We start from the raw sequence: 13347 nt of genomic DNA on the forward strand, positions 1-13347 counted from the left end.
GTTTGGAATGATAAACTTTGGTGTCATATCATGTTTTTTTTAGGTTTTTCAATTACAGCATCTCCAACAGTAGCATTGCAGATAAGAAAAATCAAAGTAAAGGCAGTTATAGACTATATATCAGAAAATGTATCTTTGTGTTTTTATCAGCAGGGACATTTTTTAGCAAGTACATTATGAATACATGTGGACCTCACAAAATGCAGACATTTCAAAATTTTCTACTAAATTTGATGTTTTTGTTGTGATATTTAACATTAAAAACTAATTTAATTGATTAGAGAAAGGGCATAAAAACATTATATGACAAAGTTAAATAGCATGTCCATAAACTGGCTCTTCCTGTATTTTTTTTTTTATAGCTTTTCTATCCAAATCTTTAAATGAAAAGAGAAAGAATAGTAAAACTGACTCTCTTAACTCTCTCATACACCCGCACACATCTCAAGATGTGCATCTGAAATTTATATTAATGATATATTTTGCAAGAGAGTCTGCTATTTGTATGGGCTAATTATACAATTACTACAATTGATTGTTATTTATCACTTTTATTCTAAAATGTTCATGATTTTTATCTATTATATTTATTTCTATTATAGTCATAGATTTTTACCTTCTTACCTCCTTATCTTTCTCTCTCTTTCTACCTCCCTTCCTTTCTCAATTATTTCATGGCTTCCTGGCCTATGCCAAGCAGGAAAGCAGGGCACCAGACTTTAGAGTAAGACACTCTGTGCTTTCAAGGAGCTGTCTGCTCAGTAATATGTTTTACTCACTTATTAATAGTGATATAGGTATTCATACTATTTTCTAGCTTGCTTTTCTTGCTTAAAAATATAAATATCTTTATCAATAAATGTAGGTCTACTATGTCATCATTTAAAAGGCTGCATCATATTCTATTGTGTGACTGTACCATTGTTTATTTAACACATCCATCAGGCTGTTTTGGACTTTTTTGTTTTTAAATTAAAGTAGTGTTATGATTAGCGTTCTCATTGAGGTTTGTAGTTTCATAGTGACATTAATAAAGTGGCATTTATAATGGTAAAACTTATGACAGGGTAGCAGGAGGCCTGGAAGAATTAGACTGGTACACTGTCACAAGAAGAGAAAATGATGACTACTACAAAGAAATCTACTTGTAGCCATGAAAAGAAATAGACAGATATGAGAAGCATTTTTGAAAGAGATACCAAAGCAGCTGATAGGAAGTGGTGAGAAAAAGGAAATGGTAAAACAAAGAAAACTCTATGGTTTTTAATTAGCAGATGAGTTGTGTTAATAATTAGCTATCAACTAAGTCAAGACATAAATGGCGTTGAGGTATGGTGATTTGAAAGACTTGGAATATAGAAATAGGCTGCAGTTATAAACTGGAAGAGCCTTGGGATAAAGTTAGAATTCGTATTATCAACAAACAAAACAGATAAATTTTTAAGAACAAATGAGATCGCCTAACAGAAAAGGTATAGTAATAATTAAGAGTTGAGTATAGAATTCCAGAGAATAGGAAATTTAATGTGGCTAGAGAGAGAGAAGCCTATAAAATCTTTGAGAATTTATAAGGTCTTCTTGGTCGAGAAAGTTGCAAAAAAAGGATTAACTCCAATTTCAAGATTTAAAAGGACTATAGAAGAGATTAAAATAAACCATATTTTATTTAGGCTTTGCTATTTAGTGAAAACTGAGCTAATTTATTTTTTAAAAATTGTTAAGTTACCTAGATTAAAAATGAGGTATACATTTCTGTAATTTTGGTTACATAGAAAGGAAAGTGTATCTAAATGAATAACAAATTTACAAAGGGACTTTGAACTATTTAGCATGATAAACTCAAATAATATATAGCTAGTCGAGGATCTATGTGTGTATTTGAATGGCCTAATGTAATAAAATCTTTGTATATTTATCTTATGAAGTCAGGAAATTAATACTTTCACTTAGCATCACTTCTATTTTTAACTTTTTACTGTTTGTTCCTGTAGTCAGAACATTAATAATCTTGGAGCTCATAAAATATAAATTCTTAGTTTCAAAAATGAAGAAATTAATACTCAGACCAGTTAATCTTGGTCAAAGTCATGTGGCTTATTTTTGGAAGAAATGAGGATGGAAGATTTCATATAAGAACACTCCATGAAGTAATCTCTTAATTTACAATTTCTTTTAATTCATTTCATATATATTTATCAATATTGGGATATTTATTTGAATTGGTATATCTTGAAAGTAGTTTTGGCTTGTATATAAAAAGTATTCTAATATAGATAGATATAGATATTTAAGATAGATATCGACATATAAGATAGATAGATAAGGTAATTTGCAGAATATGCGTCAGTTATTCCCCTACATTTCTATCTTGACCCTTTTTTATCGTCCCTGGGAAAGTGTACAAGAGATGGGCAGGGGAAATTTGTCCAGTTTGTTCATAGTTGCAGAACAGTTGTGAGCAGGAGTACAGTGCTAACTTAAATTATTCATTTCAGACACTGTAGTTTACTGGAGCCTGCTTCAAGGGTCATGTTTCTACATTGCCCACCTATTAGAAATTGGCATAATTTTAAATTTTGTTCAAATCAAAGTATTTATTCTCTCTTAATCTCAATGTTTTCGTTTGTTAAATTCTAATATTAAATATTTGATCCTTAGGATTATCAAGGGATTAAATGAAATTGTAAAATCCTTAACTATCCCTGTCACATAGTAAGAGCATAATTAATATTAACTGCTGAGATTATTGCTGTTATTATGTGTAATTTCTCATGCAGTGTGAGTAAATATTGAAGCTTCTTTTTGATCTTATTGTTGGAAGATGCTGCTTAGAATTGCATCAATCCCTCATGATTCACTTCTAAAAGAATAAATTATTTAACGAAATCATGTAATTGTTTATATTTTCAAGAATGAATTATTTAATCAAATTATTTAATCATGTAGAGTTTTTAAATGCAGCCATTTTAAAACATGTGATTTATCATAGCAATTCCTAAAATGTATATATCTACTTCAAGAAGGTGGTGATTAATGTTTTAATGTTTTATATTTTCTAATTTCTGAGATGCTATACATTATTTAACTACTTTTTTAAAAAAATAAGTAAATGAAGGAATTAAATGAAAAAGTATACATAAAGATACTTAAATACTAAGGTAATGCTCATATCACTTTTGATTTGAATTTATTTCGTTCCTATGTGTAATAAGAGAAACAACGTTTCAACATTAGTTGAGAAATAATTAAGTTTGTTTTTGTTTCTGGGCACTGAAGCACAGTAATGCTAGAAGAGAGAATAAAACCTTTGCCTTTTCAATCATATGCAGTACTCTCCAAAGGGGGCATGTTACATTTATCAGAAGAATGGAATTATTAATATATATTTCTATTTATTCATATTCTGGCATTCTAATTTAGCCTGTGCTTTTTGAAAGATATTCTATCGCATAAATACATTTGAATTCATATACATTGTATAAGAAATAAAAGTCTTCCAAAAGAACAGGTGATATTATTTATAAGAAAAGTCATTGGGTAGTACTTGCCTCTTGTTACTTCATGTTTTCTGTAAATCATAACATATATATGTATATATATACACCAGCACAATAAAGTAAGTTTCAACCTAATTTTCTCATCAATATCTTCAGTAAAATCAGAAATTAGCTTAACAAGAAAATTACAATTCTTATTGAAATATATTTTTGAAAATTCGCATAAGATTAATTTTACAGAAATAGTGGCAACAACATGACAAACTATTTGCAGTGATCTCAAAATGTCTTAAAGTGAAATTACATGGAATTCAAATGTCAAAAAAACATTACAAATTCAAAAAACAAGAATACAGTGCATTGTCAGAGTGTGGCATTGCAGTCAGTTTCATCTCATTTCCACTAGAGAGAAAACCTTAGCAATTTGGCAATAGTTTCTAAACCAGAGTGAAATTTCTAATTTTATAACAAACGTTCTTTTTCCCTTTCAAACTACTACTATGCCTGCTAAGTCGACTTTGTCTCTTTGACCCTTTGGTATAGCATTCTTGGGTAAGAAATAACAGCATAGGAAGCAGAAGACTGAAAAGCTAATCCAGCTCTCAGCAAGCAGAATCACTCTTATGTCAAATGCAGATGTTAAAGACCCAGTTAATGGCTGATAATGACAAGTCATTGTATAAATTGTTCTTATGTTAACCATTCACTTTAATGCTTTATTTATTTTGCTGAAGTTCGAAGATGTCATTCAAGAGAGTTCTATAAAAACAATTCAGAATTGTTCAAGTGAGGATAATTTTCCACTTATTCCCAAGATCTCTATAATTATTGTCATCTGAATTGTCACACATCTTCAACCAGCAGAAATTGTTTCCTTATGATTTTCTGTGTTTGAGTATGATTTTCCAGTTTATACTAACCTTGAAAAATTTTCTTTTTCCCATTTCAAGTTCCACCCAATCTGACTGTTCCACAGGAAAAATCACCTTTGGTCACCAGAGAAGGAGACACAATAGAACTGCAGTGTCAAGTAACTGGAAAACCTAAACCCATCATCCTTTGGTCTAGAGCGGATAAAGAGGTTGCAATGCCTGATGGGTCAATGCAGATGGAGAGCTATGATGGAACACTGAGGATTGTGAATGTATCTAGGGAAATGTCAGGAATGTACAGATGTCAGACCAGCCAGTACAATGGATTTAATGTGAAGCCAAGAGAAGCTTTGGTGCAGCTCATCGTACAGTGTAAGTAAAATATATTTTTTTAATGTATTTCTTCTGGAAGTCAAGGGGAGAAATAATACAATTATCCTATTAGTAAAATTAGGTGATTTTTGGAATTGGATTAGGATAAAATATTTGTACATTATACCCAATTTAAACTTTAATTTTCCCTAAATCTGCCTATTACCTGAGCTAATAGAAAAGAATTGTATTTGTGGTGTGTGTGTGTGTGTGTGTGTGTGTGTGTGTGTGTGATGATTATAATGGTGTTATGTGCTTGGTTAATGCCAAAAAAATCAACAAATCTAATGGTTGAAAACTGGCCATGTGCAATGAAGCAAATTGGAGACTGGAAGTCATTGCTAATTTAGATTATTATACTATTTTGTTTTCTCAGTTCATGTTTCTACTTCAGAAAATTATGTGCCCTTTGTCCAATTTATCTACCAATTTCAAGGAATCCTTTTGTTTAAATTTTGGAGAACTAATCATTGAAATGCTATGTTTGCATATTTGAAGTTATAAGAACAGATTGCATAATTATCTATATTGAGATAATTCAGGCAAATATTAGGTATTAAATTTTTGCTAGACTTTCTTAACAGGTGATTGTTGAATTGTGATATTTAATTATGATAGATACTTTAACTATTTTTATGGAAATCATTATTAAGTTCTAAAAAATATTACAGGCATTGTATGCTTTGTATTTGCTTTTACTATTAAAAGTAATTAAATTCATAAATTTAAGAAGTTTAACAATGTCACTGGTGTTGGATTATTAGAGAATGCCTTGATCATTTAGATTGCAGTTGGTGTGGATATTGCTGAAAGAGAAAGCAACCTAAACACAGTCTGTTCAAACTCCATTAGTGCTGATGTAAATTTTAACTGATGTACTATTTGTTAAATACACAGTGGCAAAGTCTTCAAAAAAATAATGAATTAGATGAAACTATACACTTCAATAAACAACAATATTGTTTTCTTTCTGTGGTTCTTTTGTAACTCAGAAAATGAAAACTAGAATTTAATCCCAAAATGTTTATTTTTATATTAGAATTAAGGACACTGGCAGATTGGGCTAACTGACTTTAAATTTGAAAGAATAATTGATGTATAGAAGGATTATGTTTGAAACTGATAACAATAAATGCATTTATGAGGTAAGCGAGTGGTGGGATGGGGAGCTAAGTTCTGCGTGCTTGCTTAATCATCGCTTGTCCCTATTCTCTAGAAACTTCTATAAATATGCAAACTGATATGTGTCAAGTACCTTGGCTAGTTTCTGACTAAGTACAAGTTTTTTCTCCAAATAATTCAGCTTTTAGATGACAGGTTCCATTCAGCAGTTCAGTATTGCTTTTTCCTCTCACTGACCTTTTATGCCCATGACAATAAGCTCATACGTAGGAGGTTCATGGAAAACAGGTTTCAGAAAGAAAAAAAAATTATGAAAGAGAAACCTCTTCTCAGTTCTCCAAAATATAAGTAACACTCTCAAGTGACTACAGAGGAAATTGATAAAATTTGCAAAACTTCATTCTTGTTGATAATCCCAAGATTCTGTGCTTCCTCCAGAGTTATGCACAAAACTTCAGTGTTCCTAAAGCTATTAGAGTAATTAGTTTTCACTCTGCTCATATCTCTTTGAGGAATCTCTGATACAAATAAAAGCTGTGGAACCCAGTGATTCTAGGGAATTTTGAATTAAAGTTTCAAGAATCAAGATGTCTAATTTCCATAGAAAATACTAATGTCCAGAATTCTATCGGTGCATTAAATTTCCTTTTTTTTTTTTTTTCCGTCTTAGTAAGTACCATAAAAAATGTCAAGTTCTGCACAGGATTTTAAAATTCAATCCTATAAAAGTAGATGAAGATAAATCCTAGCATGTTTTCTCTTGTGTCACAAAGATATGATTGACTGAAAGACACCAATAGATATAGGCAAAGTTCATTTAATGTAGGTTAAAGATTTGTATCCCAAGTTGACTTTGTGAGCAAGGCGGTATAGTCTAACAACACTTCCTCTCAGAGGCAAGCTTCCATGGCCTGCCCAGGAAGGCAGCTGGATGCTAGCAGTCTTGCGAGTGTCACGTGAGGATGCCATCGTGTCTTTCAAAAAGCTCCCTTTCGTGTCTTTCCAACTCTTCTGAAAAATCTGGTTATGTGTCTGAGCATTTGCCAGGTACGAATAACTGGAAACAACTCCAGAATATTTCTGAGTGAATCAAATATTCATTTTTCCAGGCACATAATCTCTGCTAGCAGTCCAGCCTACCTAAGGCCAGACATGTCTACCTAAGACTTATTTCTGCAAAAAAAATAAGGCAGAGGTCCTGATAATATTTTTTAAATAATAAACATTCTAATGTTTATAGTGATTTCTTAAAAATATGAAAAATAATAGGTATTTATCCTTAATTTGGCTAGCCATGCTACGTATAAGAAGTACTTATATAGAATATGTTATTATTTCATACACATATACATGCACATATACATACCTGCTTACATATATACATACGTGCATGTACATGTGTTTATATCACCCTCAACAATTAGTTATCAGTTACATCAAAACAAGCCATGTTTTATATACTTTGTATTCTCAGCCTAATATATCTTATAACTATTCAGTAAATGTGTTGAGTAAATGTGAGTTATAACAAATGAAATAAGACTATATAGATCTGTATATTTATATCTATCTATCTATCATCTATCATCTATCTGTCTGCGTCTGTCTTTATATTGCATACCTCTTGCTTCTTGCATGACTGGTTTTTATTATTTAGGTTTAGGAGTGTCTGAGGATTTGCTATATATAGTTTGATAGCTGAAAGTGCCTGAGTGTATAAAGGGAGATATCAAATTACTTTAATCATTACAGAACACAGTTTTCAGGACTTGAACTCTATATTTTATTGAAATCTCTTTTCTTGAAAATGTTTATTACATCAACAAATTCTAGGACAGTCTATTTTATACATGTGAACACACACACATATATTTGTTTTGAAATATAAATAATGAAAAAGAGATGGTCATAATAAATAAAAAAAAATCTGTCATTTCCAAGCACCCGTTTTCCTTCCCTTGTTTAATTTTACTTGTATTCCATTAAACGATAACAAATCAAAAGGATTAAAAAAACACAAAAATAATTTTATATAGGACTTTGATGAATGTAGATTGTAAAGGCCTAAATATACATAGTGCATGTATTTCGATAATATATAAATAATGGAATGGTCCATTTAGTTTAATATTCAAAATCTCCTAATGAGATTTGTTCTTAGTTAATTTTGTATTAAAATTGTAAAGCAATTGTTTTATTAAAACTTTTAAAATTATTTTTTTATCTCCAATTAATTTGCCTATTCTTAAAATGAGTGATTTAACAAGTGAAAGAAGCCTAGAGGTATTTTATACCATTCTATATCCTTTCCAGCATACCTTAATCATCAAAATGAAATCATTTAAATTATTAAATTCTTGTGCACATTGCTCATTCCTAGAAAGCAGATTTATTTTATAATATTTTTAACTTCTAAAATTACTAATTACCAAAAATGATAAGGACCAGAATAAGAAGTTGTAAATATATTTTGAAAAATAATGGTTTAAAATTAATCTATTTTTTAATTACTAGATGAAACTGCAAAGTACGTTGTAGTTTTAATAACAGACTTTTGAATTTCCCACCATCACTTAATTTTATTCACGTGTTTTTGAAACTATAAAACAATTCTTTTGTTAACTTTAGGCTCATTAAAATGAATCACTGAAAATAAAATAAATAAATAAATAAATAAATAAATAAATAAATAATTGATTCAGAATGTTAAGGAGGAAATTTTTCCTTATACCCTTATAGCTTCTTTGGTAGGTCTAATAATTAAATTGACATAATACAAATTACATGAAAATAACATTTTAATTTCATATATACAGAAGCTCCTTAAAAGTAAGTAGGAGACCAAAAGGCAAGTAGGGCAGTTGAGGCTTATATGCCATCCTCAGCTAAGGAATGGGATAGGGCTCTGGAGTTTCAAACGGGGAGTGGTGATTAAACCAGATGTTTGATAATTAGATATTTGCCCTGTGATACAGATAGGTCATTCAAAAAAATGTTATCTTTTGTAAGAGCTTTCCCTCTGGGCCAGGCCTCCTATTTCAATTCTTTTAGGTAGGTAAAAAGAAGTAAAGTTTTCCTTGGTCTGCTGGATCTTGATTGCTTCCAGTTCAAAATAATCCACTTGTCCAAGTTGTACATTTTGGGGTGGCATATTCTGCTTCCCTTCAATATCATTTGAAGGGAAATCATAGTATGTATAGAGCTTATTGAACAAAACTAGAACAATTTTCTAAATAAAATAACGGTAATAAATGTGATTTTTAAATTTATCCATTGGAGTACAACATTTGAATATTGATTAAATAAAAATAATATTGGATGAATATATTCAAATATATATATTAAAGAAGAAACTAAGATATATGCCTATTGCCCTCCTAAAAGAAATTGTTTTTTTCTTATATTTATTTGTGTAGTATATACACATAGTAGTATATGCTATAATTTTAATTTCATAAACTATATTATTTTATTTTAATAAAAGTTGTTTTTTTAAAAGATTTCACTCAAAGCACTAATAAAATATTTTAGTAAAGTAAGTATAATTTGAATATGTTTCTTTAAAAATCATTTGGAGAAGATATATACTTCTATTAAAGCTTCATTAAAAATATAACAGTTGTACCTACAATTAAAGATATTCTGTTTTGGAGTATAAAATATACACTAAAAATCAAACACTGATGATGATGTTAAATTATATTAAGTAACAATCTTTCAGCCATCTCCAAATGAGATCTCATATACCACTTAAATTTATATTTTCATGTTCTTCACCTGTTTCTAAATCAAGACAAAATCAGGTGAAGAGAAGGGAGCCACAGATCAAGGATTTATTGCTCTTTCTCTCAAGAAATCTAGTGAAAAATGCATGTTGATTACTTTCAATCAAAATGAATATTCAACCAAAGCAGAGTATCATGGACCTTATAAAGAAAACATTATTAAAAATATATTGGAATGTACTATAACATATATGTTCATTATTGTTCGACAAATTACTAATTTTTTTGTAGTGTTAAGATATGTAGAATGACTGCATTGAGCAAATATAACTACTTTTTTAATTTTTTAAAACGCAAAATTGCTTTGAAAATATTAGTGTGACTAGAGATAAATCTAAAGTTAATATAAAAGACAATGTAACTATTGATAAAAGAGGAAATAAGGGAACTGTTTGTCGTATACACACAGGAAGAAGTTAAAGACTATCCAAAGGAATTTATAAGTGACAAGAATTTTAACTTATTATCAGAACAATAAAATGGCTTCATCTCTGTAGCCTGGAAAGCCCTAGTTATTTCCTATTCTCCATAGTAATTCAGTCCATCCCTTCTCAGTCTCGTAATCATGGTAATTTGGTGTTGCCTCTGTAGTCAGGCTCCCATTTCTCCATTCTGCTTTTCCCAACAATCCTTCATCTGCTTTTCACCTTTTAAGTTCTGGCTAAGTCCCACCTCTTTAGGAAGCATCTTCCTGACTGAGAATGGTCCTCTTTGATACTGTAGACACTGCCGTTTAGTCTGCACAAAACATTTTAGAACTTGAAAGTAAAACTTTTTTTGAATATACATATTCGATGATACACTTTTTTTCAAAATCATTGGTTATTATTTCATCATGGCCTTTCTCAAAACTCTCTTGTAATATTGACCATGGAATTTGTTTAAGTAGCACAAAGGAATATTTCTAATCATTGTATGATTTTCACAACAAACTTTGATACAATTGGATTCACTTTTTTTCACCAAATGACTTGATTCTAACAGACTTTGGTTTGCTTTCATAATATAAATTCACCTCAAAAGTAAAAAAACTTACATTTGAAGTTATTCTAAAGACTACATCGGAAACATAGGTGGTAAGTTCAAGGTTATTTTCAACATAGTATATAATCACTGCTTCTATAAGGATGATAACTATGAAGAGAGCATTCATTTGAAGACTATTTTTTGAATCAGAGAATCCTAATTTTTATCACTTATTACTATTGTTAAAAGATAAACTGAGGCAAATTAAAATTTTTAAGTTTATTTGAGCAAAATTCCCTTCTAAGAGGACAGTGCCAAATCGGAAGTGGTTAGGAGTGCTCCACCGATAGGAGCTCAGGGAGAGACTTTTATTGAGACAAGGCAGAAGCAAACTAAGTAAGGAAACTTCAGATTGGCTATTGTCTATAGCCTAGCTGGCCATTTTTGATTGGTTGTCCTTAAGTTTCAGTTTTATAACCTTGAGTCATTTACCAGTTTAGATTTGGGTTTGCTTAGGTAGAATGCCATAGCATTAGAACCACCTCAGTCCAATGGCCTCCTTACTTAATTAAATATTATATATATATGGCCCTTGGCAAATATCTTAATTTCTCTGAGCTTTAGGTTGTTTTTTTATTTCCAAAAGAAAAAATGTTTGCCATTTTTCAACTAATATTTATTTAAAATAAATTTGCAAAGTAACTAGAATGTTGTTTATCATATAGCATAAAATGCAAATTATTATGATTATCATTTTAATATATAAGTTTTGATATATTTTAATGTAAAGAATCCATTTTCTTATACATCATTCCTCCTACACTTTATTTTACTGTTTTTTCTAAAGCTGGTTGATCTATTTCTACTATAAACTCTTTATGAGCCGAAGCTACTCTTATATTTCTAGCATTACAACACTTGTCAAATTAGTAGTTTCTTGATTAACTGATCCTGTTTAGGGCTTCTGTACTGAGGAAAAGCTTAAAGCTAAAACTCTACTTGGTAAGGCATTCTTAATTTCATTTTCTCACTAGGAAACTTTGTAATATACTCGACTAGAAGGTAGGTTAAGGAAAGCTTTTAAGTTTACTAAGAAAATAATATTTTAAGCATTCATATTTCATATTTTAACATTAATGATTACTAAATAGAACTCAGCATTTATTACACATTGTTTCTTTATTTGGATTAAATGACCCTACCATTCTTGTATTGTTTGCCGCTGTTATTAGAAACATTAATCAACTGTACCATGAGGCAATCTTAATATTTTGAAAACAATATTTATACTATTTTCTCCCATCTGACCTTGCCCTTCCCCCAGGTAATTAAGATCTTTTTCTTAAGATGGTGTACAAGTTAGACTGTATGAAATGAACTCTAGAATTTTTGTTTCAAGTGAATATGTTATATAAATGTCCTACCTCATTTTCCAGCGGATTTATTAAGAAATTATAATGAAGCTGTTTGAAAACAGATTTATTTAAACTTTTTATTTTTATATTACTTCTGAATATTTAAAAATTAAACTTCTCATGGAATGCTATTTTGCAGAAAATCTTTAGGATGAATTTACTATAGCTGAACTGCTCTCGTTATCTGGGGTAGTCTCCTTGTTTCCCGTTTTCTCACTCTTCCAGAGAAGATAGCAGGGTAACCATTTAAAAAAGCTGTCAAAATAGAAAGTCTCCCATTCTAAAGAGCTTCTCACTGTAGAGCACAGACAGGATATCATTACTGAGCAATTGAGCAACAATTACCTGGAAAGAGGATCAGTTCATCAAGTGTGTGGATTATGTAAAGAAAATAGCGTATTTTTTTCCCCTGGTTCCCTCTATTTACATCATAATGCAGATACAATGATAGTTTAATGTTTAGAAAACAAATCGTTCATTAAACGTTTTATTTTCAGCATCTATGCAAAGTGGAATAGGCACCAGCCAGTTTTAACAGAGTGATGAAAAGTATTGACAAGTTAACTCAGCCAAGTCTTGTGTTTGTTGATGGTGTAATCTCTTATCTCAGTACTGCTGCCTACCTCTGTTGTACAGAAATTCAAGTGGATGATTATAGCATCAAAAAGATATTTTCCCCTGGAAAACCTTCAGATATGTGATTAAATCAAATGTATTTGGAATGAAGAAAATTTATGCTTCCTCTCTTTCTCGGTACTTTTCCTCTCCTTCCCCCTTTATCACTTTATGGAAAAATATTCTCTAAGGGAAGTGAACATAAATGCATATATAAATATATATGTGTAGCTATAAAAAAAATTTGTGCCCTTTTAATCCTTCTTAGTTAAAGGATTTATTTCTCATCCAAAAATAGCTATGTTCTTCCCAAATATAGACTTTAAGCATTTCCTAAATACTGTACTCTTCTCCATGAAAATAAAAGGGTAATAATAATAAACCATTAAAATAAATTACACATAAAGGTTTACAATAATATATCTCATGAACATGCCTGTGACTTTATCAGTTTATTTTAAATATACTAATGATGAAATACTTAGTGTAGGAAATGCTTTTAAGAATATAAAATATGCAGAAGTCCGTCTCTGGTTAGGAAAAAATGCAGAAGCACTTCAGAAGTTAGGTAACCATGTAAGAAATTGAATGTCAAAAAGTACTTTAGTCAGTGCATGATGAAACCAATCAGGAAGTAGGAAGTCAAAGGCTACTGTTGTGCAAGAGAGACCTGACTTCCTATCCTTCCAGCAAGATATACATT

At 30.3% G+C, this 13347-nt stretch overlaps 1 protein-coding gene across 1 annotated transcript in view; it reads left to right on the forward strand.

The window, feature by feature from the left end:
• Positions 1-13347, forward strand: part of MDGA2 (MAM domain containing glycosylphosphatidylinositol anchor 2) — an 815380-nt gene that overhangs the window by 634695 nt on the left and 167338 nt on the right. The window contains exon 8 of the mRNA XM_023521599.1: positions 4448-4741. Coding sequence (XP_023377367.1) covers positions 4448-4741 — 294 coding nt within the window. The remainder of the gene's footprint in view (positions 1-4447; positions 4742-13347) is intronic.

Source organism: Pteropus vampyrus, unplaced genomic scaffold (assembly GCF_000151845.1).
Source record: "Pteropus vampyrus isolate Shadow unplaced genomic scaffold, Pvam_2.0 Scaffold10, whole genome shotgun sequence".
NCBI lineage: Eukaryota > Metazoa > Chordata > Mammalia > Chiroptera > Pteropodidae > Pteropus > Pteropus vampyrus.